Source organism: Podarcis melisellensis (genome assembly GCF_964234715.1).
Source record: "Podarcis melisellensis genome assembly, chromosome: 6".
Classification (NCBI taxonomy): Eukaryota; Metazoa; Chordata; class Lepidosauria; order Squamata; family Lacertidae; genus Podarcis; species Podarcis melisellensis.
The window spans coordinates 59125241-59148255 of NC_138538.1; the positions used below are offsets into that span (position 1 = coordinate 59125241).

The 23015-nt window shown below is 41.5% G+C and overlaps 1 protein-coding gene across 3 annotated transcripts; it reads right to left on the reverse strand.

Annotated features, from left to right (window-relative positions):
- Nucleotides 1–212: 212 nt before the first annotated feature.
- On the reverse strand, nt 213–22526 carry LOC309372322 (uncharacterized protein C1orf87). Of its 3 annotated transcripts, none has more exons than XM_081915849.1 (13): nt 22347–22526; nt 20702–21115; nt 19302–19442; nt 16637–16856; nt 15514–15639; nt 14575–14832; nt 13580–13689; nt 12237–12348; nt 10695–10792; nt 6642–6712; nt 2721–2755; nt 1132–1285; nt 213–557 (listed from the first exon to the last, which is right to left on the reverse strand). In XM_081915849.1, exons 3-13 carry the CDS (start codon nt 19406–19408, stop codon nt 397–399), a joined length of 1452 nt encoding a protein of 483 aa, XP_081771975.1. In that variant the 5' UTR covers nt 19409–19442; nt 20702–21115; nt 22347–22526; the 3' UTR covers nt 213–396. The 3 variants fall into 3 exon arrangements, with proteins under 3 accessions (XP_081771975.1, XP_081771974.1, XP_081771976.1); XM_081915848.1 differs by having other exon boundaries at nt 19302–19448; nt 22347–22525; XM_081915850.1 differs by lacking the exon at nt 14575–14832 and having other exon boundaries at nt 19302–19448; nt 22347–22525.
- Between the last annotated feature and the right edge of the window lie 489 nt (nt 22527–23015).

Here is a 23015-nt window from a genome sequence, read left to right on the forward strand (position 1 = left end):
CTCCACCAGAAGAATGTGTAATTTTGAAGATGCATTTTTACAAGTTCCAGTAACTCTTTGCTCACCCTGCGACTTCTTGGGTACAAAATTTCAATAATAATCGACTTCTCAAAATAACACCATTATGAGAAACAGAGAACTGAATTGCCTCCTACAAGTTATTGCATATTTGATGTACAAGATCTGGAGAACAATCATCATATTCACTAATATTTCAGACAGAAAGCTTTATTAAAAGAGCACAGGTGGAAGATGGAGTATGCACTTTCAGCTCATTTGGAAATGAAGAATTAATTAGAAGTATAAACTTTCAGATACTGACTCAGTAAGAACACCAGTGGGTGAATGAACATTATTAGGCATGTACACTCATGAACACTGTATTACTAGCAACAGTTACAGCTCCTTTAAGTAATCCAGCAAAGGTTCCAGAGGTATGTCTTGTCCAGGACGGAAAGGTCGAAAAGCTTTATCAATTTTCAGTGGACTAAGGCACAGATCATAAATTTGATTGTAGTTATGGATTAGACGCTTGGCTTTTTCTTTTTCCAACTTGCCTGTATGTATTAGAGAGGAAAAGAGAGAAAGAGGAAAAGAGAAAGAGAGAGAGAAAATATTATCTTGCCCTTTGGACAAAATCAGACTTGACTATTGAGCAAATGCAACCCTAGTGCTCTGTTCACACATAATATCAAAGCACAGGGGTAGCCAATGTGGTGCGCTCCTGATGTTGGACTAAAGCTCCCCTCAGCCCCAGCCAACATGGCCAATGGACAGGGGTGATGGGAGTTTTAGTCCCAATAACATCTGGAGGGCATCACATGGCTACCCTTGTGCTACATTTCAATTATTTACATCACAGCCAGTTGAAGATTAAAAACAGGCTGCTGTTGGACCCCTCATTAAAAGCAACTTGGAACAAAAATATTTATTGTGTCATCCTAAATACTACCAAGGAGTGAGTTTATCATCTGTGCTCATAATTATAGGCCAATAATGTGCTACAGTATTGCCTATTTTCTTCCCTTCCGACATTCATGGATAAATATGAGGTTGACATGAAATACAAGCCAAATACAAAAGCCATCTCCTTAGTGCAGTAGCCCCTTCTCCAACCACAACTATTCTTACCTGTGTTTTTCACATCACACAAATAAAGAGCCCTCTCCAGTTTTCTGAACCGGTCTATCCAGGCATCTTGTTCCTCAGCATCAATGGAGTCGTATGTGACCTCCTTCATTTGCTCCCAAGTCTTGCCAGCACAACGGTTGGACCACTCTTTGTCCTTTGTCCAAATTACATCAAATTTTCAAAAGTTTAGTATTTGTCAACTTTCTATGAAGATGGAGGAGGGGATAACATTAGGTTTAAAGTATTGGCTCCTTCAGATCCTCACTAGAGTATTTGGGTCAATTTATTGGTTAAAAATTGGGAGATTACATTATGTTTTGCTTCTATGACACAGTCATTTGTGTGATTTGAAATTAGGGTCCAGTCACAGATTATGGGAGTTAGAATCCAATAAAAATATCTGGAGGGCCGTGAGATTTCCCATCTTTCTCTAGAAGTGCATTCAGATGTGGGGAATATTGTTAGTTTTCCTGATTATAATGCTGTGGTTCTGTCAGATTTTACAATGTTCCTTTCACACAGTACTACCTGTTGTGCTGTGGAATCATGACTTTTTGACCTAAATACTGGCTTGTTGCACCAAATTTCATTCACACTAGTAGGTGTGGTGTGACACAACAATGAATGCCATTGAACATAATTGATATTCTTCTCAGCCTTTCCACACCTGCATGCTTCTGTTCCCACATGAAAACAGCAGAGATGAACATTATGCTGGTAAAGATAAAGGGACCCCTGACAGTTAAGTTCAGTTACTAACTACTCTGGGGTTGTGGCGTTCATCTTGCTTTACAGGCCAAGGGAGCCGGCGTTTGTCTGCAGACAGTTTTTCCAAGTCATGCAGCGTGCATGACTAAGCTGCACCTGGCGAAACCAGAGCAGTGCATAGAAATGCTGTTTACCTTCCCACCGGAGCAGTACCTATTTATCTACTTGCACTGTGTGCTTTTGAACTACTAGATTGGCAGGAGCAGGGACCGAACAATGGGAGCTCACCCTGTCAAGGGGCTTCGAACTTCCGACCTTCCAATCGGCAAGTCCAAGCAGCACAGTGGTTTAAACCACAGTGCCACCCGTGTCCCTATTATGGCGGTGTGCTGCCCCAAATTTCATTGCTTTACTCCTGCAATTTTCTGGGTTAAAAGGGCAGCAAACATATTTCTTTTCTCCTGGAATCAAATAACTTGGGAATAAATACTAAATGTGCACTACATTCCATTAGTTTTCAAGAAGTGGCTTTTACACTGTAATGCAGAAACCTCTGGGAAATTGTCATATGAATGTAGCCCTAGACAGTACTGGGCAAATTGCTATCAACCTCATTTCCCTCTTCAGAGAAACAAGGCAGACAACAATGGTCTCTTTACATAGTTGCATTCAGGATGGGAGCAGCTGAATGTGATAAACTCCTTTGGAAAGAAGAGTGATACAAATTTAATTACTACTACTACTATTAATAATTTCTGACTTCTTTTGCTAGAGAAGGTTCTAAGCAGTATTAAAGCTTTCAAGTACAATTTCACAGTTCCATTTTACAAACCAGACTTTCTTAACAATTTGTGGATGAAACAATATAGTTTTGAAAATACCTGAGAGTCATCTTCATTTTTCTCTTTGTTTCCTCCTAAGATGAAAACAATTGTGAGGTATTTTATTGTTTATTAGTAGTTGAAGTTGTATGATTTCCATTTATTTGGAACAGGCCACACTCAGATATGACATGAAAACTAGTCCTGTGAACTCTTAACACTAATGTGATTGGATAAGCTCAACTTTGATTTGATTTTCAGCCACCTTGACCTAGAGTTACCTTCCTAGAAAAATGTTGGGGAAGTGTATTAATCATCACCAGACTTCAATGAGCAAACTGTGCTCTCTAGTGGCTGAAGCACACTAAGTTGCTTCTTGTTCTATGAAAGGGGTCAGCAAACTTACCGCATCTCGGGCTGGTGTCTCTGGCGCCAATTTTTCAGTCGGCTGGAGGGCGGGGGAGCGCGTGACCATATGTGTGTGCACACACTATTTCCAGTGCACTTCCGGGTCAGAGGAGAACCGGAAATAGCTTCTGTGCATGTGCATGGGCCTCCTCCGACCCAGATGTGCACCAGAAATAACACTCATGCATGCGCACAAGCTATTTCCGGTGCTCCTCCGACTCGGAAGTGGGCAGCCGCACAGCTCTGGTAAGAGCTGGTGGTAGCAGCAGCCGGCGGCAGTCACCGCAGGCCAGATAAACGAGTCCCTTGGGCCTTATCCAGCCCGTGGACCTTAGCTTGGGGACCCCTGTTCTATGAGATGCAACCTCCAGATATTTTGGACTACAATTCCTACCAGCCTCAGCCAGCCTGGCTGATTGTCAGAGATGGGAGCTGTATTCTAAGACATCTAGAATGCACTACATTGACCTGTCATGTGTCATTTGTACCTACAAAATCTGACCTGCAACAACCTCTGGCCCTCAGATTAGCAGCAAGTAGCACAATTGGCATAGGACTTATAGGTGCCAGTCACAGACAAAACTCCAGTTGCAATCAAACGTGGAAATGCATGCAAAAAAGAAGCTAGATTTTGTGTGCATAGCACTAGGTGGCCAAAAAGCCATGAGTGTAAGCAAATGGATGTTGTGGGGGTGGGAGGTTCCTGGTCCAACCCTCCATGCACATTTTCCAATTGAGACTATCAGGTATTTGGAAGGGGTCAAGATTTAGATCCTCTGCTCTCCTCCATAGCAAATTGGCCTATGCCAATATGGGGTTCCATTTACTATTCACCAATGGAGTTTTGTGTGTGCCTGCACAGTGCTTTGTGAACCGACTCGTGCCTCAAACTGAAACCAGCAAATGCTTACATGTAGAACACAATTCTATTTGTCATCTTTCCTCTCAGTTGCAGCCATTGATGGTTTTCCATCCCACATCACTGGCCATTACTGTTGTAGATCCAATAACACTGTCATATCTGAAAACCTACATTTCCGTTGCTTATACCTCTTTGGACTATATGGCACAGCAGCAGGGTGTGTATTGCAGTTAAGAGGGGAGGTGTGTGGGGGTGGATGTTGAAATAGTAACACATGTCTGGGCTTAGGGAATGCATACAGGCCTTCTAGCCAAGATGTGAATTTGCCTTGGGCAATGGGAGATATCATATCCTGGACAAGGTCAAGGAGCTAAATCTGAATCAGGAATGTCCTTTAGCTGAACCACTAAAGGAGAGACAATTCTGGCATGTTTTCAAAACAGGGTGGAGGGATGGTGATGGTAGCAAACTAGGATGGCAGACAAGAAAACAGATAATTATAAAAGTGGAAAACCTGTAGACTTCCATATAACGTTGTGCTCCAACTCTCACAAGCCCCATCTAATATGGCCAATGGTCAGGGATGATAGTAGCCGAGTCAATAACATGTGGAAGGCCACAGATTTCCCATCCCTACCCTATAAGATGCAGCCACAGTTCCTCAACTAGTAGCCTTCTGCAAGTGCAGCTTGTTGTGACTTCTTAAGGAGAATAGTTCATTTTTTCCCTATTAAACTGTCACCCTCACCTACATCTGTCTCTTTCACTTATAATGTTTAGTAGCACTCAGTTCCATAACCTTCAGTTTATATTTAAAGCCCTGTGGTGCTTGATCCTTGAGCAAAGAACTGTAATTTCTCATCTGCACTGATTGGACAATGTAGTAAGTTATGGATGGTAGGCCAGATTGTGAGGCATAAAATTAAATCGTGGGAAAGATGAATCAATTCCCAGGAATGAATAGCATTTCTAGTTGAGAAGACAGCTGGTTTGCCTGCAGCCAGATGGTTAAAGTTCAAGCCCAACTGTTGCATGCTGATCAGTCTCTGTAGCAATGATGGCTATTGGCTCAACTCCGTGCTTAGTCACCTCCTGAATATTAAGTATCCCAGAGAGCTTTCTAAAGATGATTAGATTAATTCACTGCCTAAGTCAATGTCTCACATCCATCACTCCTTTCACCATTTTCTTAAAAAAGAACCAAAAACCCACAATTAGCTAGCACTCTGTAAATCACATGCCCAACATTATAATTGTTTTAACAGGTGCATTGTAGTGCCTTGAGGAGCAGTATTATACTACCTATTTCATAGATCTTGTGGAAGTATTTTATAATACCACCTCTGTCATCTTTCTAAGAGTGCAACATGAAGTACCCAGCAATTCCAGAACAAAGTCTGAAAATTGTCTTCTACTTTTTAATACCTAAGTTTAGATTAAGATGTGAAAGCTAATGGAAGATAGACCTGTATGGATTCTTCATGTTGAGAAGCACTTTGAATGGCCAGATGGTGTAGAGAGAGAATTGTTGTCACCATCATTCCCTGCTGAACAGCTTTGCTGAATATATTGGGAAATGAATCTGGCCCAGATAGATCTTTGTCCCGTTCCAGGTTAATATTTAAAATGTTATTTATAGGCAAAATGTTCTCTGGATTGCTCCCAAAGTAATGCATAGGAACAAGGCAATTATTATGTTTACAAGATGTTCATAGTTCTCATATGATAGCCTCTCTTTCTGAAGTATTTATCAAGGATGACTCACTCTAAGTTAGTATTTTTCATTTGTTAATTATGTTAGTAGCATGAATGTATTATATTACTAACAACTCATCTGGATTCTTTCACCTCAAGCAAACCTTTCACCTCCTTGGGTGAGACTTCCCAGGTACATTCCAAGTGGATTCCAAGTACATTCCAAGTACATGGATTCCAAGTACACTCCTCAGTGCATGTTGAAGTGCTTCAGTTTAGTGAAAATAACTTGCCCATTTAATTACTGATAATTTCAGGGAGTGGTACCCTAACTGGAACTCCTCTAAGAAAGCCCAATGAAATTTCCTTAGTCATTATACCATGTAATTCTTGCAGAAAGTGATGTAGGTGTAGGAAATCCCCAATAATTTGTTAATTCTGTCTGAGGCAAGTTCTGGACTGTGATGTTAAATTCCAAAGTGAGCTTCTGTGGTTTGAAGGAGCAGCAAACTGTCATGATTCATACTATCTTCTCAGTGAAGATGTTCCATCTTCAGAGCTGATTAGCAGAGCTATTGCTAATTTTTGTTAATATATTGAATCTGAACTCAAGTCAAGGAAAACTGTTGGCTGTTAGGATTGTACTACTCATCTTCCTAACACTTTAATTTTTGCTGCAGGAGGGTATTAGGAGATAGTGGAAGTGATCATCCACCATTGCAGAGGACCTTGCTGCTCTGATGAAACCATGGTGATTGAGAACCTGTCACCAGCTGTCTTCCTACTGGTAGTATCAAGCACAGGTGCCTGAAATGAGGGTGCTGTGATGGCAGGGCAGAACAGAGCTCTGGATCAACTGGATCCAAAGTTTCTCCAACCCCTCTGAAAGGGGCCTGATGGGTTTTTCCACTTGCTACAAATGATATATTTCAACAGCCTTCTCCAGAAATGTAAAATGTTGTTGCCACCTTGTAATATTTAGGTATGACCAGAATAACAGCAACTGCATAGCTTACTTCTGCAGACGAGCAGAGCAGGGTTGATCCCAGCCTGGACTTTCTTCAGAAACTCCACAAACGTTTTCCATCTACATGAGAAAACATCTCAAGATAAATGCAATATTTGAAAGCGTATTTCCTGTTCATTAGGTTTTCCTTCACATCTTTCCATATTATAGTTATAGAGGGACATCATATGTAAGCAAAATCCAGACATTAATGTAATGTCCATTATAATATACATAATATGATATACAGTAATATAAATTGCCCTGCTTTGCTCTGTGATTAGCTCTCTTGTTTTTGCATTATGTGAATCTTCTATCATTCTCAAATGTTCACCTTTTTCTCATTCTCCTATTTATGTACAGGTATTTATTTAAGGGAATTTTTTGAGAACATATTCTACAAAGTGGCTCACAACTTATTGAAATACAAAATAAATATTTTTAATATACATGTTATAGCAATATTAAAAACCAGCAGAGATAAAACAATAACAATAAATTCAGCCAGACATTGGCATACCAGTCCCAATTTACAGCCTGAGTTAGCTAGTAAAGATCACAGACAAAAAATGTAAGCCTATAAACCCTAGTGAAAGGATGGGAAAGATGAGGCTGCCTACATTGAAATAGATCAGATTCCATAGATGTTGTGGGGCAACCATTACGAAGGCTCTGTTACAAGTACCTGTAAATCTGATTATATTCACTGGTGGACACCTAAACAGGCCCTCTGGTCCCAAACCAACACTTTGAATTTTCCTTCTTCTGCAAGTCCTTTTTTATGCAGATTTTCTTATTAATTCTTTATTTATTTATCTATTTAGTAATGTTTTTCTAATCTCTTCCCTGTGCTTCATTTTACTATACTTGTTCTTGTTGGTACCACATAGTTGGTACTATATTGGTAATTGTTGGAAAATTCTGGTGTTTGCCACTGGTCTCCTACAGCTTCATTAACCTTTGACCCTGAAGGCATAAAGCCAGCACTCCACTTTGGAACCAGTTTGGAGTCAATTGGATGAGGTTGGGTTTTGGTGTGTCCTTATGGCCTCCCTGGGTGAGTGTTGATTACTCAGTTTGGGAGGGCAGGAAAAGTGGGATTTGCAGCACAAGACTTTGGCATCAGTTTTGGAGGGGGGCTGTTCCTGAATTTTGGGGTCATAGGTTAATGAACAAGCCTACTAAAATACAAGGAATTACTTTGTCAACTTTGATTACATGTCTGGCATTTACTCTAACATGCACACATATGATGTTCCCCTGATTTTTGCCAGAAGCTGAAATATCTCTTTTAGTCAAACCAGTAGCTCATTTAGTCTGTCAGTAATGATTATCAGGAAGTGTGTTGCCCATTGTTCTTAGCAGATGGTGTGTTGTCTAGGTTCAAGCAATTGTCTTTCCCAGTTATGCTACCTGGAAACTGACCCAAGGAACACAGAGAAATGATTCATACCTAGAATCTCTTTTGCACAAGGCAGGTAATCTGTTACTGAGCTAGGATCCTTATGGGAGAACCTTCTAGGGAGTCAAGGGCAGACTCCATAACAAAGGAAGCAATGGTGCTTAAGAAGTTAATCCTTTGGTTATTCTATTTAATGCAGTCAAGAAATCTATGGACTTCCTCCTGGAGTTGTTTCTCAGCTTATTTTTTCACATCGTATTCACTTTCCATGACAGGTTAAAGAGAGAGCATTACTTTGTGCAATGAGATTAATCTCGCATGACTGCTATCAGTCATGGTGGTGTATTGATCTTAAGCACATTTAATCACAAAATGGCTCAGAGCTAGATTCTTGCTAATTACTGAAGAGTTTCATTCACAGTGGAAGCAGAGATTAAAATGGGTAATGCATAACTAAACCAATGACTCTGGCACACCCCATAGGTTTATTTTGTTTATATTGGATTTAAAATCTTTAAAAATGTAATTCTGGGTATTGCTTTGCTAAATGATTTTTCTTATATTTGGCTTTGCTAAATGATTTTTCTTATAAGAAAATCATTTAGCAAAGTGGGTTCTCCTTCATGGAGAGCACATGTTGTGGTGGGGGCAACCATGACATCCCCTGTTGCTGGGCGGGTTAGTATGGATGTCCAAGAATCTGATAGGGCACCTCCAATTGTTGCTGGGGAGAATTTAATGTTGCAAAGTTGATCAACTATTGGGGTGCTATTTATTCCCTGCGTGCAGCGTTGAGCTTCCTCTTTTCGCTGCCGCCCACCCTCCCTATAGTTAGGGTTGTTTGTGGTGGCCTTGCTATGCCTGTCATGGGGTCGTCTGCTTTGGGGCAGGGGCCTGGTAGGAATTTTGTCCATTTGGCTGATTGGCTGGTGCCATTTGGTTTTTGCCTACTGTGTAGCAAATTGTCACAACTTGTAAGGTTGCGGTTAGGCATTGGTTAATTTTGGTTGGTGGAGGGGGCATGGTTGGCTGTGCCAGCGCCTCCAATGATGCTGCTGCAAGGGTAAAGGAGTCCAGAGGCTCGCCATGCTTTCGTCCGAACCCCTGGCAAGGGGCTAGGGCCACACAAGCCCCTGGGAGCATTTGGGGAGAGGTGAGAGCCTGGCCAGCATGAGTTTGACCAAGCTGCGGGAGGCAGTGGAAGACAAAAGTGCCTGGCGTGCTCTGGTCCATGGGGTCACAAAGAGTTGGACACGACTAAATGACTAAACAACAACAACAACAAGAGCCTGGTGCCCAGCTCTATTCTCTCCCCAAAAATGTTTACCCTTACTGACTTTCGCAGGCCTGCAGTTGTCAGTTCCGTTCCTACCTCTAAGTGGGAACAGATAGTTGCTAACCAATGCCTAGGCAACCACTCACATACTGTAATCAATAAAGCTGTGGCCAAAATTATGCCAAAAAACCAAAACAAAACTTTTGTGTGAACTGTGTCTTTATTTGAGCGGGTCCTGGGGGTTCTTGACACACAAAGCTAAATATATTGGGGGGGGGGTGCGATGGGGGGGGAGCTTTGGCAAGCTAGTGTGCAGTTGCAACTTATCTATTATATGTTTAATTTAGCAAAGGAAGACATAGGCATTAACACAGAGCTATAGTAAGATCTGTGCATTATGGACAGCAGCATTCAAGAAGCCACAGTTTCCCTTGAAAAAATCAGCAATATAAACTAAGCAGAAGGGCACAGTCATACTATATGGTGAAAACACGATTTATTCCTCTAATTTAGCATGAGCCAAGTTATAGGCAGTGGATCACATCCAAGTAGGTTCTACTCAGAGTAGACCCATTGAAATGAATGGACATGAGTTAGTCATGACAATTAATTTCATTGGGTCTGCTCTGAATAGAACTAGCATTGACTACAACCCAGTACTAGCAGGGAGTATTAATGGTTGATATTGTACTAAGGATTCATAGCCACTCTATATGGGTGCCAACTAAGTGGTACAGAGAGAACTAAAACCTTGAACCTCACAGGACTAAGTTCTTATGCTGCACCTTCAGTCTCCTCGAAAAAGGGCAAAAAATGTGATGGAGTCTTTTGCAGATATGCATGGCAATGACAAGTGTGATAACCTTCAGATCTAAATCTTTGAAAATGTTTAAGTGGTGGGTATCAGTGGAACCCTCTATTAAAAAGAACCACTTGTTCATCTGTTCTAGCTCAATATTGTCCTCAGTGATTGGGGACATTCCTAACCCTACCTGGGATTGAAACTGGGATCTTCTGCATGGAAAGCAGATGCTCTACCACTGAGCTATGGCCCTTCCTCATTGCATTTTTGCCATTCCTTCTTTCTCCATCACTGTGTGGCACAGCTGCACTCAACAAGGACCAGACTACAAGTTTAGTGGACTCTGACTGAAATAAATTTTGCTTACTCTGACTGAAATAACAAGGAAAGGAATGCATGCTATCTGGAAAATTGGGGGCATTTGGACAGAACCACCCAGCTGCTCTCAGTCCAGCAATACATGGGCTTATGCTTTCTCTCCAGAAGCCCAACTCTCTAATTGTATTGCCACATTCCGGGTCTGTAGGATCAAGATGCACGCATTACGTACTGAAAGGAAGGAAGCATCTCAAGAAAAACTCACTCTATTTTGCCTCTTTTGCCAAACTCACAGGTGCTAACCAAAGCTTCCAAGATCCCAGCGGGCAGAGTCAGTCCGTGCTTTTTGCAAATGATCTCTGTCTGCAAGTAAGATAAGTTTTGTTACTGAACACTGCTAGCACATCACAAGATAAAAACAAGTTTTAAGAAATAAGGCTCCTATGAAGTACTATAGTCAATGGGCATACACAATGAAGAAGAGCAAACTATGGCAATGCATAACAAAATATTGTTTGGGGGAAATTGTATTTTTTTTCAAGCAACTGTCATGTGAAAAGAATAGTCCCAATCCAAGCTGGTGCTTTTGAGCTATGGAGACTGACAGAAATCAAGAGAATCTGAAGAACCTCTTGTTGACTTCATCCACCTCCAAACTAAGACCTTCTACATATGCTGTGTATAACTATGAATTGCCCCTGTAAATATATATTTGTTAGACTAGCAAAATGCCTCCTGGTAAAAGGATTATATACTGTGTGTTTTTCCATAAAAGTTTAAGATTTTATGTGCAAAGTAAAATAAATACAATAAAGGGACTACAGTCGGTAACATTTTTTAGGTAGGCTAAACCCACCTTTCACACTGGGACCAGCAACACATGGAACTACTTAATACCAAATCAGAACAGTGGTCTATTTAACGCAGTATTGCATGGAACAGGGACTTAATTGTTTGTTCAGACCAGCTTTTGAGTTCTCTCCTTCAGGTTGGACATTTTGTTTTATGTAGATTATGTACATGTTGTCTTGTCTATATCCTGCTCTCGTGATATTTGGTATCAGCCAGGTGTGTTCTCATGGGATAAGAATGGACCTCCCCCTTCATCGGAGGTGCTCTGATGGGGAAAGAGAAGGGCTTGCTGTGGATATGGAAGGGAGACCTTTGTTCCACAAGATCCTAAGTTACCTCATCCCTCCAGCACATGCCCCCAAAGCAGTGTGAAAAGGACACTGAATTTCCCTCCATAAGAACCTGAAGGAGGATAGAACCCCCAGGTGATGGAGGCAAAGAAAGGAAGAAAAACGTTCTGCCCTCCTATGTGAGCCAGGCAGACGTGTATACTTGACAGATCACCTACCTTCAATTCTCCCTCACCTGGTAAGAGAGAATTGGTCTGTTCCTCAGTTATTTCTTCGATCAACATTATCTACCGGCAAGAAGGTAGGGTTGGCATATGTCTGGAATATCCTTGACATAGCCAAGATTCTGCCATCTGTAACAGCATTCAGGTGGAAATTGCTTAAGTGTCCAGGAAAATCTGGACATATGGCAACCCATGTTGGAAGTGTAGTTTTTGTCGAATTTCCTTTAAAAAAAGTTTTAAAACTTCAATTTTTTTGAGATTTTGCATAAAAGCGGAGTTAACATAGCACACACCCCTAAAAATATGAAATATGGCAACCCTACAAGGTGTATGGCAGAAAAAAACCATTTTGTTACTGATAATCCATTCCATTCCTTTCTAGTGGGAAAGCACTTCCTGAATATACAACTAGGCTTGTAAGCCACAGAATCCCCTTTTTACCTCAGAGGGTGAAAGAAGACCTGAGCAAGTCTTATCTTGTAGGCTCAGCTCTCCTTTATGTTCCTTCAGGGTCTGCTTCAAGGCCTGGAAGGCATCTTCCGGAGTCCAAGAGCTGTGGAATGATAACGCATGTAACGAAGGGGCAATTAAAATGGTAATTGCTGTTACAGCCCTATAGCTCACTTTTGACATTTTCAGAAGTTGTATGAGTGCTTTCCGAAAGACCTCCATCTGAGAGGCCAATGGGGCAACTTACTCAGTAATGTAGAGCACCTGGTAATAAAGCCAGAGAGTATTACCACAAGGTGAAGAAGGATTAGACGTGAAACAAAACAGCCGAGAAATCTAGGCTTCCAGACAGCTATGACATGATGGCTTACAATTCACTCATGGAGCTGCAGGAAGTTCCTTGTGAACAGGAGAAGGGCTAAGCCTGGTCAAAGCTCCCTGGAAGCTACAATCTTTAATCCAGAGTTGGAGAAGCTTTTTTCAGCCTCACAATCCACCTTCTGGGGGCTGCAGGGCCAGAGGCAAAGGTGTGGGCAGAACAATAGGTGTAACACTTACGGTACTTTTGTGCAGCAGGCTGCATTCCCTCAGCTGAACACAAACCAGAAGATTCTATACAGCCATCTCTTTGCAAACAAGCAAGAGACATTGTTTACTCTGAGTAGAACCTAGGGGGATGCAGGAACCCCATCACTGATTTAGTGAAATGGTGGGTTTATAACAACAGTTGACATTACTGCGAATGTTACAGCCAATGCTTAATGATGAGAGCAGAGACCAGGAAAGTATGTGATATAGCAAATATGTCCCTAAGGTCATTCCCATCCAGATGAGGTACGCCAGTTTATGACGGATGAATACTTATACGCAGACTCTGACCAGCATCCTGGCTATACTTATGTTTTAAGAGACGCTCCAGAGCTCAGCTGCCAAAGCAGCAATATATATATATATCTCACATAAATGCACACAACTCCTTGCCAGTCTTCTTTGCCAAGGTTAATTAAGGGAAGTCTGTATAATCTCCACTGATGCATCCCAGCAGGCTGCAACGTAGGTGTTCACAGACTCCAAATATGTTTCGTTAGCAGAGATTTTGGATGGCTGCAAGATAAAATCTGTCCTCTTGAGTACTACATGTTGTTGTTTTTTGTAAATGTCACAAGTGAGCCAATTTTTCATTTGGAATCCTTTTGAGTGGCTTATAATTACTGCACCTATTAGATCCTGACCAGATGGAAAGTAAGACAGGAAGATTGTCGGAAGGGTGAAGGAGTTCGGATACATTGCTCATTTATTAACTGTAAGGAGTATAGTGAAATTTAAAATAGAACCTTTTGCAATGATTCTCCATATTTTGACTCTTCCTTGGGAGGGCTTGTGTTTGCTGTGTCTTGCTTGCTGCCACTGGCATTAAAAACTGAAGCAATTTTTCATAATTTACCTGCATGAAAGACAAAAAGGTTTATTTTCAAAACACAGCTTGAAAACAGGGTTTTAAAAGAAACTGTCAAGAAAAGACAAAACTAGTGGTGTAGGAAAAGACTGGTAACATTCATTGAATTAATTTCACTGATCACATTTTTGAGATATTTGTGACTATAACCAATAAAAGCACCCTTCTGTCCCCTTCCCAAGCCCTAGTAAGTGCTGGGCTTTGGGAAGGAGATGTGAGGGATCTGACAGGGTCCTAGAGGCCTCCTACCTCTTTCCCAAAGCCCAGTTAGCCCTTTCCCAGTTTTGGAAAGGAGGAGGGAGGACTCTAGGACCCTGCCAGAGCATTGCACCTTCTTGCCAAAGCCTACTGCCTCCCTTACCCAGCTTTGGGGAGGTAGCAAAAGGGCTGTAGGAGGAGTGTCAAATTTTGGCCTCACATAGGGTGCCATATTACCAAGGTCTGTTCCTGTTCAACTATGCAGAACATTCTTTCCTCACCTATCTTCTCCCCCAACCCTATACTGTATACAACATCAAAGTCTCACATCAAATGTAACTGATCTGTGAGAATGACTTTATGATCTGAAAATAGAAATGATGTATGTACTTCTGTAACCCAAGAAAATCTTTAATAACAACACTATTAGCATTCTAAGTTTAAACAGTGTTGCTCAGTTCTGCTGTACATAATTAAAAAGGTTGCATGGATATAATGGTTTACAATGGCTGAGAAAATAGTTTTTGACCCAAAAAATAAATAGCCCACCTTTATTTCAGAGTTAGAATCTCCCCTGACCTATAACATCAATATTCCAAAAGTACAGGCAGGTCTTAAGAAATCCAATCTATTGAGCTCAACATTATTTTGGTTTAAAATGTTGTATTAACGTACCAGTTCTTGGTCATTTGCTTTTGAAAATCTCTTGAAAAGGAGTTTGACAGTGGGTAATTGCAGAGGGACTTCGTACTTTAAAAGCAGGTGGCTCAGCTGTGCCTGAGACAGAAATCTTGAAACTCTGGGATCCAAAACCTTACACTCTTCCTGAAGTTTTCCTAATGTAGTCAGGTTCAAAGGGCACTGCTCAAGTTCTTTTCTGAGGATACCCAGAAGAGAATCATTCTCTTCATCCATTGGTTTTTGAGCAATATCCTGAGAAAAGGAATGCTTTAAAGTATGTGCAAGGTCTAGCAATAAATTTATTATTTAATTTCATATATCTCATTTACCCCAAGGTTCCATACTTTTAATGCATTTACATTTACGTGAACTGCTTTATAAACTCTCTGGGCAGAAATTGGGGACAAAATAGCAAAGCCATGAAGTTTTGCATTCCTACATGTGTGGTAGAGTGATGAGGGGGACATTACACATACACAGTAACACCATACCAGTTTCCTGCAAGGCAGCTAGCTGTTACCCACAGTTCCTGTAGTCAACTCCTGTAGAGTTGAGTCCTCCCTTTCTTCACTGAAATTTTGGGAATTTCCCTCCCCCGCTTTTAATTCTCTTCAGCCTCCCTGATTGAAAGTATGGAAGGACAGTTAAGATGTGTGAGGTATGCAGTCTCCCTAGGGCCCATTTCTGAGTGACATGCATCAGATTATGCTGTAAGCATCTGAAAACAGCCAACCACCCTGATCCTAATAGCATTTACTTGCAAGTAAGTCAAAAAAATTTAGTGTAACTTTTTTCCAGATAATGTCTGTTTTGGATCAAACCCTTGATTTGGCCTTAAGTATTTTAAAACACTCTAATATGAAAAATGCCCAATAGTCACAAGCCAAACACCTGAAACTGCAAATTGCTTTGATTATACTTAAACTCAGTTACCTGTTGTCTTTCAAGTTGCTTTAAGATCTGAGTTTCCATAGATGGTTTTTGAAGAGTATGAATGTAGGACAAAGACTTGTCACCAGAGGGAGCAGTGACACAATGTGTATTCAGTGGTTTTAAACCCTTGGATAACAAACAAGCAGTTAGAAAAGAAGCAATCCAAGAAACACATTCTTTCTGTAAAGTAACTGTAGGTATTGAAAACACTTTGCATGAGGAAAAAGAGCCCTAAAGTTCAGAAAACCTCTCACATATCAAATATTATATTCTTTATAAACGAACAGGAGTTATGCATGGACTGGAGCGATCTGGGTTTTTTTTGCTGCAGCTCTGATTTGTATTGACTGATAGTTTTTGCTTTAATTTGTGAGCATGTATATATTAAGATGGTGGGGAGATACAGGATCCCAGTCAGATCAGACTATAACTTAATATGAGGAGGTCCACTGTTTGGATCTACTGGATAATATACAGTCCCCTTTTCTAAACAAATGGTGATTCCATATGATCATGGCTGCCAATATTAGATTAGAGACTCCAGACATTGCTGGACTCCAACTCCCATCATCACTGACCATTGGCCATGCCAACTGGGGTTGATGGGAGTTGTAGACCAGCAACATCTGGGCTAACCACAGGTTCCCCATCCATGTTATAATAGTCTGTTAGTTATAATATAATACAGACCTTATATTATAACCAATGTAAAATCCAGATGTCTATGAGCCAAAACACCAAAGAATGAGAAGAGATGTTTACAGAATGGGAAAGTAAGCAAAAGATCCAAGTAAAAAAAAAAGCAACAGGTATGAACTGGAAGCATAAGCAGTCAAAATTTTAATATAAGGCAATTCTGTTTGGAGGAGTTGAAAGTTTTGTGGTGACAATTGTTTTTTGATACAGGAGTTCTCTCATCAGAATTTGGTAGCAGCAGAATGTTCTTTTAACTGGACACCACTATCATTATTTATCATCATCATTAGTAGTAGCTGTCATAACAATAGCCACAGTAGTAGAAAAGATACCTATTAACCATTTATGTTGTTGTTAGTTAAAGAGTAAAGTCTGATGCTGAGTAGGAAACCTATAATAAGCAACCAGTACAGTTGCAGCGACTCACTTTGTTGTCCACAGATCTGCTATCACTTGTCTCTCCTTGTTTAGACTTTTGTTCTTCCTTTTCACCTTTGTTCTGTTGTTCATCCCTGAGACCATAATGGATCTGTTGACAAGGAGGCCTATTGAGCCCTGGAGGGTTTCCATGTGCCTGTCTTGCGTTGTGTGGAGCTAGTGTCCTGAGCATGGACTGTGTCTCAGTTTTTACACCCTCCTTTGCTTTGCTGACAGGAAACAAGCATACAGTATATTTACAGTATACAGAGGCAAATACGTACTCGCGTTGTGGAGCAGCACCAAAAATATTTGTTTCCTGGAACATTTGCTGATCAGAAAGAAATGTAGTATAAAGGAGGTATGTGCTATAATAGTTATAATCACTTTATGTTCAGTTCTGAATACTATAATCTCAAGGAAGAAACTTAATGCAGTTCCACTAAACCTTGTTTATATGCAAATTTCAACAAAATGGTACCAGTTTATGAATTTCACTTTTCTCAGAGCTGTGTGCAAAATGGCAGACAAACAATTTCCCAGTGTGACATAAGAAGGATTTGCAGAAGACTTGCTAAAATCAAGTCAAGACAACAAATATGATAGAAATCGAGTCTCAGCACATTTGTTCAGCCAGCGGAGGATCAAAATAACATGGTGAAGAAGTAGGAAAGTCCCATCCCATTGTCACACAGCCTCCAGCGAAAATTGTGCAGAGGCCAGTTACTGTAATTTCCAGCAGCAACCACCAACTAGTCACCAAAAAAGGGATGGGTGAGGGCAAGGTGGAAGTAAGGCCTGGGGAGCTCCAAATTGCCTGCAAACCACAGATGTCCACATTTTTTCCCCTGTTAGAAATTACTCCTCTGTACAAGAAAGTGGCAAACAATCGTGTGAGGCTGGCCTCCATGTAATCAGGTGCTTGGTTGATAGTCGTGGCTCTTACAGCCATCTATATCTATATCTATATCATCTATATCTATATCTATCTATCTATCATCTATCTATCTATTATCTATCTATTTATATATACATACCCCACCCATCTGGTGGTGTTTCCCAGCCACTCTGGGCGGCTTCCAACAAAAGATTAAAAATACATTAAAACATCAGTCATTAAAAACTTCCCTAAACAGGGCTGCCTTCAGATGTCTTCTAAAAGTCAGATAGCTGTTTATTTCCTCGACATCTGATGGGAGGGCGTTCCACAGGGCGAGCGCCACTACCGAGAAGGCCCTCTGCCTGGTTCCCTGCAGCTTCACTTCTCGCAGGGAGGAAACAGCCAGAAGGCCCTTGGAGCTTGGACCTCAGTGTCCAGGCTGAATGATGGGGGTGGAGACGCTCCTTCAGGTAGAGGTCCCACAACAGTCTTTATTATTTCAGCACCACCCCCAGATTCAGCACTTATTCAGAAGGACTTATTTTGAGTAGATATGCATAGTGCTGCACTGTTAAAAAATACTTCCTCGCATTGTATGACCCAGCTCTTTTGAAATGGAGAGGAATTCCAAAAGCAGGTTACATTATGGCCTATCACTCAGAGGAAGAGACATATTCTAACAGGACCTCTTGGGCATACCTTAAGTAACTCTTTGGATCCTGGCCCTTATTAATGCCATTCTCTTTAAAGCATAAAACCAAGCTGTGCAATTAAACCTTTTGATACTTTATCAACCAGAAAAGAAAGTTCAGGGGTGGTAAGCCATTTATATTAACAAATATCACCGTGTTCCCATTTGGCCTTTCTCAGTCTGAAAAACACTTGCCCAAAGACCTTTGTTTTTTATAAATCAGTATCAGGGATGTGTGAGAATAACAATTCCAGAACTATTTTCTCCTTTCTATTAACTTGAGAGTGTTTGGGTTGTGTTCGAGGTAGCACTAAGCAAAGCTCTCTTGTCAGCACAAGGGTTTTTTCTTTGTGCAGTGGAAAGCTATTTCTATCTTCTCTCCTCTCATGGGTCCCCCCACAACTCTCATGAGCAGATTGAGGGGTGGTGAGGAGTGTGTATCTCCACAAGGAGAGTGGGGGAATCCTGTTGCGGTAGTGCTAATCCTTGCACCAACACAACTATGTTGTTGAATATTGCCTTCTGTTATACTGGCTATAGTGCAATATATATCTTTCCCCTGGCAAGCAGCAGACCCTGTGCTGAAAAACTATTCTGAGACTGCATCAGGGTGTATGTAGTGTTAAGAGAGGGGTAGTGCCACTAGTGGGGGACACGTTGTGCTCTTTCTGAGGTAATTTGTTCACCTTTGGTCCCTACCCTGCACTCAGCTCTCACCTAGAAGCTGTCAGCATGTGACAGCAGCCACACCCCAAGAAGTGGTTTCAACTGGCTGGCTAAACCAGGTGAGGGTAGCCAATGGGTCTTAACCACTCAGTGAAATGGTACAGCCAAAGGAACAGGGTTTTCTTGTAATATGCTGTTTAAGATGTAGACTAGGGCTGTGTATGCTTGACAGTTTAAAGTCTATTTGATACATCCCATGGGAGCATATGTTTTGGGTCGTTCACATGACATTGTCCTCATACAGGTAGCAACATACTCACCCCATTTCATTTGGATTTTCCCTATCCACAACTAATGTGGTGAGGAGGGAATCCAACATAAAATTATATAACCCCACTAATATATATCAGAAATGTTTCTTCCAGATAGCATACTTACCCATCAGTCTTTTCTACAAGGCACCGGACATATTTGCTCCCAATGATTTTTATGACAGTCTCATAATTTGCATTGAACCCATATGGAATGTTTCTGACTGAAGCCATTGCCAGCACCTGTTTGCTATGGAAGGCTACTTCCCTGTAACTTCAAAAAGCAAGAATTTAGAGGCTCACTTCTTTAAAAAGAGAACTGAAAATTCATAGTTAGGATTCCCATATATATTTTTGGGCAAGGATCTATTCATGTTGTTGGTCTTAATTTTCACATGGCTATCTTTCCATGTAACCTATTGGGTTAACAATATGGTATGAGAGGGAGAGCCGACTCCCCAAGGAAATTACAATTTAAATTTCATGTGAGAGACTGGATGAAACACGAACAGACAAGGCACAACAATGCTATTTGTCCTCAAATAACTATATCTTTCTGTAGGAGCTGTCTTCCACTACAATAATTGACCCAAAGCCAGCACATTCTGATTCAATTATGGATACTATTCAAACAGTTGTTCAGTTTCTGCCTCAAACCCTGCACTTTTAGAAGGCTAAATTATATATTTTGAACAGTTAAAACACCTTCAGGAGGATCATTCACCTCTTGATGTTGTGTATATTTGGCATGGACAGTTAATTCTAACACCCCTCCCGCCCCATTCTTCTTGTTGTTGCTGTTGCACAAAGTAGTTAACAAGTTGAGAACAAGATGACTCTTTCTTCCTCAGAACAGCACAGTCTGCACTTAGTAATGTAACAGCTTGAACCAGTCATGGCAAAATGAAGAGAGCTGTAGACCTTTGCGGTGGGAAAATCATCAGAGCCCCAAACTGCCCCAATCAAAATGGCATGGCAGCATCTCTCCCCAACTGTTTACTGGGAAATCCCTGAAAAGACAAGCCAGCATATTTAGAACTCCTAGTTTGATTCTGTAGTCCTGCAAGAAGTGTCTAGGGAAGAGGAAAATACAATTCCCCCCATGACCCTCTTGTGCTCAATTCAACAATCATATATAAATTGTTTTCTATCAAGGGCCATTGCTGAATGAGACAGGCAGCTGGTATCTACTGCAGGAATCAGATTGTCTTATTCTGAACCACTGGATTGTGCCATTGGCACGCTATCTAACACAGAGGTGGGGAACCTGTGGACCTCCAGATGTTATCAGTCTCCAACTTCCATCGGCTCCAGCCAGCATAGCCAATCGTCAGGGATGATGGGAGTTCAACAACATCATGAGAGCCACAGATTTCTCATCTCTGATCTAACAACTTTTTGTCCTCACTGCCAGAGCAGCTTCAACTTCACTCATATACTCAAGATCACTCTCAGGAAAAACAATCGCATTAGGCTCTTCAACTTTTCTTTTCCTACATCCCTGCATCACGGTCCGATATCACCCACCTCTGGTGTATTCTCTGTGTAGCTTTGCCCTTTTATAAAGATGAAGGCAAAAGATTTCCAGCTGTAGCAGCAGCAGCCACCACCCAGAAGAGTGAGCTGCTTTTCACATTCCGTCTGATGACAAATCTGCTGTTTCTAAGGACGCAGTGCTGTTGCTGGGCTGGGCTGGGCTAAGCTTGTCACTTCACAATCGGCGCCACAGGAGGCATGTGTTAGCTTGCAACTGATTGGGCTGGCAGATTGTTTGCCTGGTTTCTGAAATGCCAAATTCTCCGAAGTCCTGTGGGTTTGGCTACCCAAGTGGTGGCAACAAAGCCTTTCCTGCAAAACTAGCAGACTGAGCATTTAGAGCATTTAGAAGACAGCTGAGTTTGTCCAAGTGTACAAGAACAGGAATTAGCCATTCAAGTGAGCCTATCAGAAAAAGAAAAATGAAAAAGAAAAGAAATTTGGCTATCAGAGCTTCAGCAAAAGTTGACTTTAGGGTCTCGGTTCATTACCTAAAACCACAATTTTGAGAACAGGAACAAAGAGCAAGAAGGAAAACTATTTGCCACTGAATGTAGTATTATTGCTAATGCCTCTTTTATACAGTACAAATTATTTAGTACATTGGCACTATTTCACAATGGGTTGATGATGCTGAATTTAGCCAGGGCTGTATGCACATCCTCATACTAGAGGATACATTTGTGATAATGGATTTGAACAGAGTTGTGGGATTCTTTTTCAGCCCAAGGATTTCATTCCCTTGTGGGCAACCCTCTGGGAACCACATGCAATGTTAAATAGAGGGACTGGCCTGGGGAAGCAGCAGATAGCGTAATGCGCAAATCAGGCCATTCTATACCTCAGAAAAAATGCAGACGTGGGGAGGCTCCTGAATAGGAGACCACATCCACTTTGCTCCTCCTCAGATGTTCTGCTGCTGTTCTGCCATGGTTTGGTTCAGTGTGTTGTCAGAACCCAGGATCATTGTTTAAAGTCACTACAGACTAACCACAAGCTGTAACCAAGATTTGTTCCATGGTTTGTCCAGGAGATCTAAAGTATTAGTCTAGGTTCAGATGACACTCTAAGTCAGGTCAGCGGCAGAGCAAGCTGATCGGGCGCCTGGGGCCGGGGCCAGTCACCTACATGGGCACCACGGTGCCTCCGAGGAGTCTGTCTGCCTCCTCCCACGCAGCCGCCCTACAGCTGAGGGGGAGGCAATGGGCAGACTGTCTGGGGTGGCGCAGAGCCTGCGGGCGCCCAAGCCACCGCGTCACTCCCAGGAGAGACACGTGGTTTGGACGTGCTGCAGGCCCCATGGTGAGTGCTGCCTACCATTTTGACACCCCCCTCAGTGGGGACACCCGGGGCAGACTGCACCCCCTTGCTACACCCCTGAGCCAGGTTATGGTTTGGTTTAGGCTATGGTTTGTTGTGGTGAAACAGCAAGACAATTGGGGAGGAGTGCAGCAGCTGGGAACTCCTGTCTGAGAATGCTTGCACATTCATTGTAAACCAAACTATGACTTAGTATGATATGCAAACCAGGCCAATATAAATAAAAAAAGAATGACATATGAGAAGAATGTGAAAAGGCTGTATTATAAATTAACACCTTATAACATTATCATAATTATTATTTTATATTTCTTACCTGTCCTTCAAAACACATGTGTGTGTGTTAAGGGGAGTTAATGTACATAATAACCACACATTGGGCACATTCACCAAGCCTTAAGGAGAATGTACACAAACGCCTTCCATGAAAAGGGAATTGTGCACATTCCTGGTCAATATACATAATCCTCAACAGGCCTGGAATGTTCATATCTCAACTGAATTTTGTACATTCTCTGGGCCGTATGCACATTCTCCAGTCAGAATGCATAGTCTCCAAGAAACATGTCACTACCACCCTATTTCTAGGCATGGGTGTATTTCACTTCAATTACAAATTTTATAATTTGCTTTTAAATACTCAATTGGAATGGCAGTGCTGGATAATTAGTTTAAAGTGTAGACCCATCTCATTGCATGGACAATTTTGCCACACAGAGATATGTTGAGAACTTTTAAGCCATTGGCCCAACTCAGTTGACTCATAAGGCAGAATTTAGGAGTGCATCTTCAAATCATGATATGAACCCATTAGAGGCAAATGACAGTATCAGGCATGGATCTGTTTTGCAAAAGCTTCAGGCAACATCATTCCAGGACACCAATGCCCTTATATTAGAAAGGAAACGGATAACAGGAGCCCCCTTGCTGCTTTGTTCCCCTGTAGTTTTCATGGCTATTAGCAACCAAACACCATGTTTAGGAA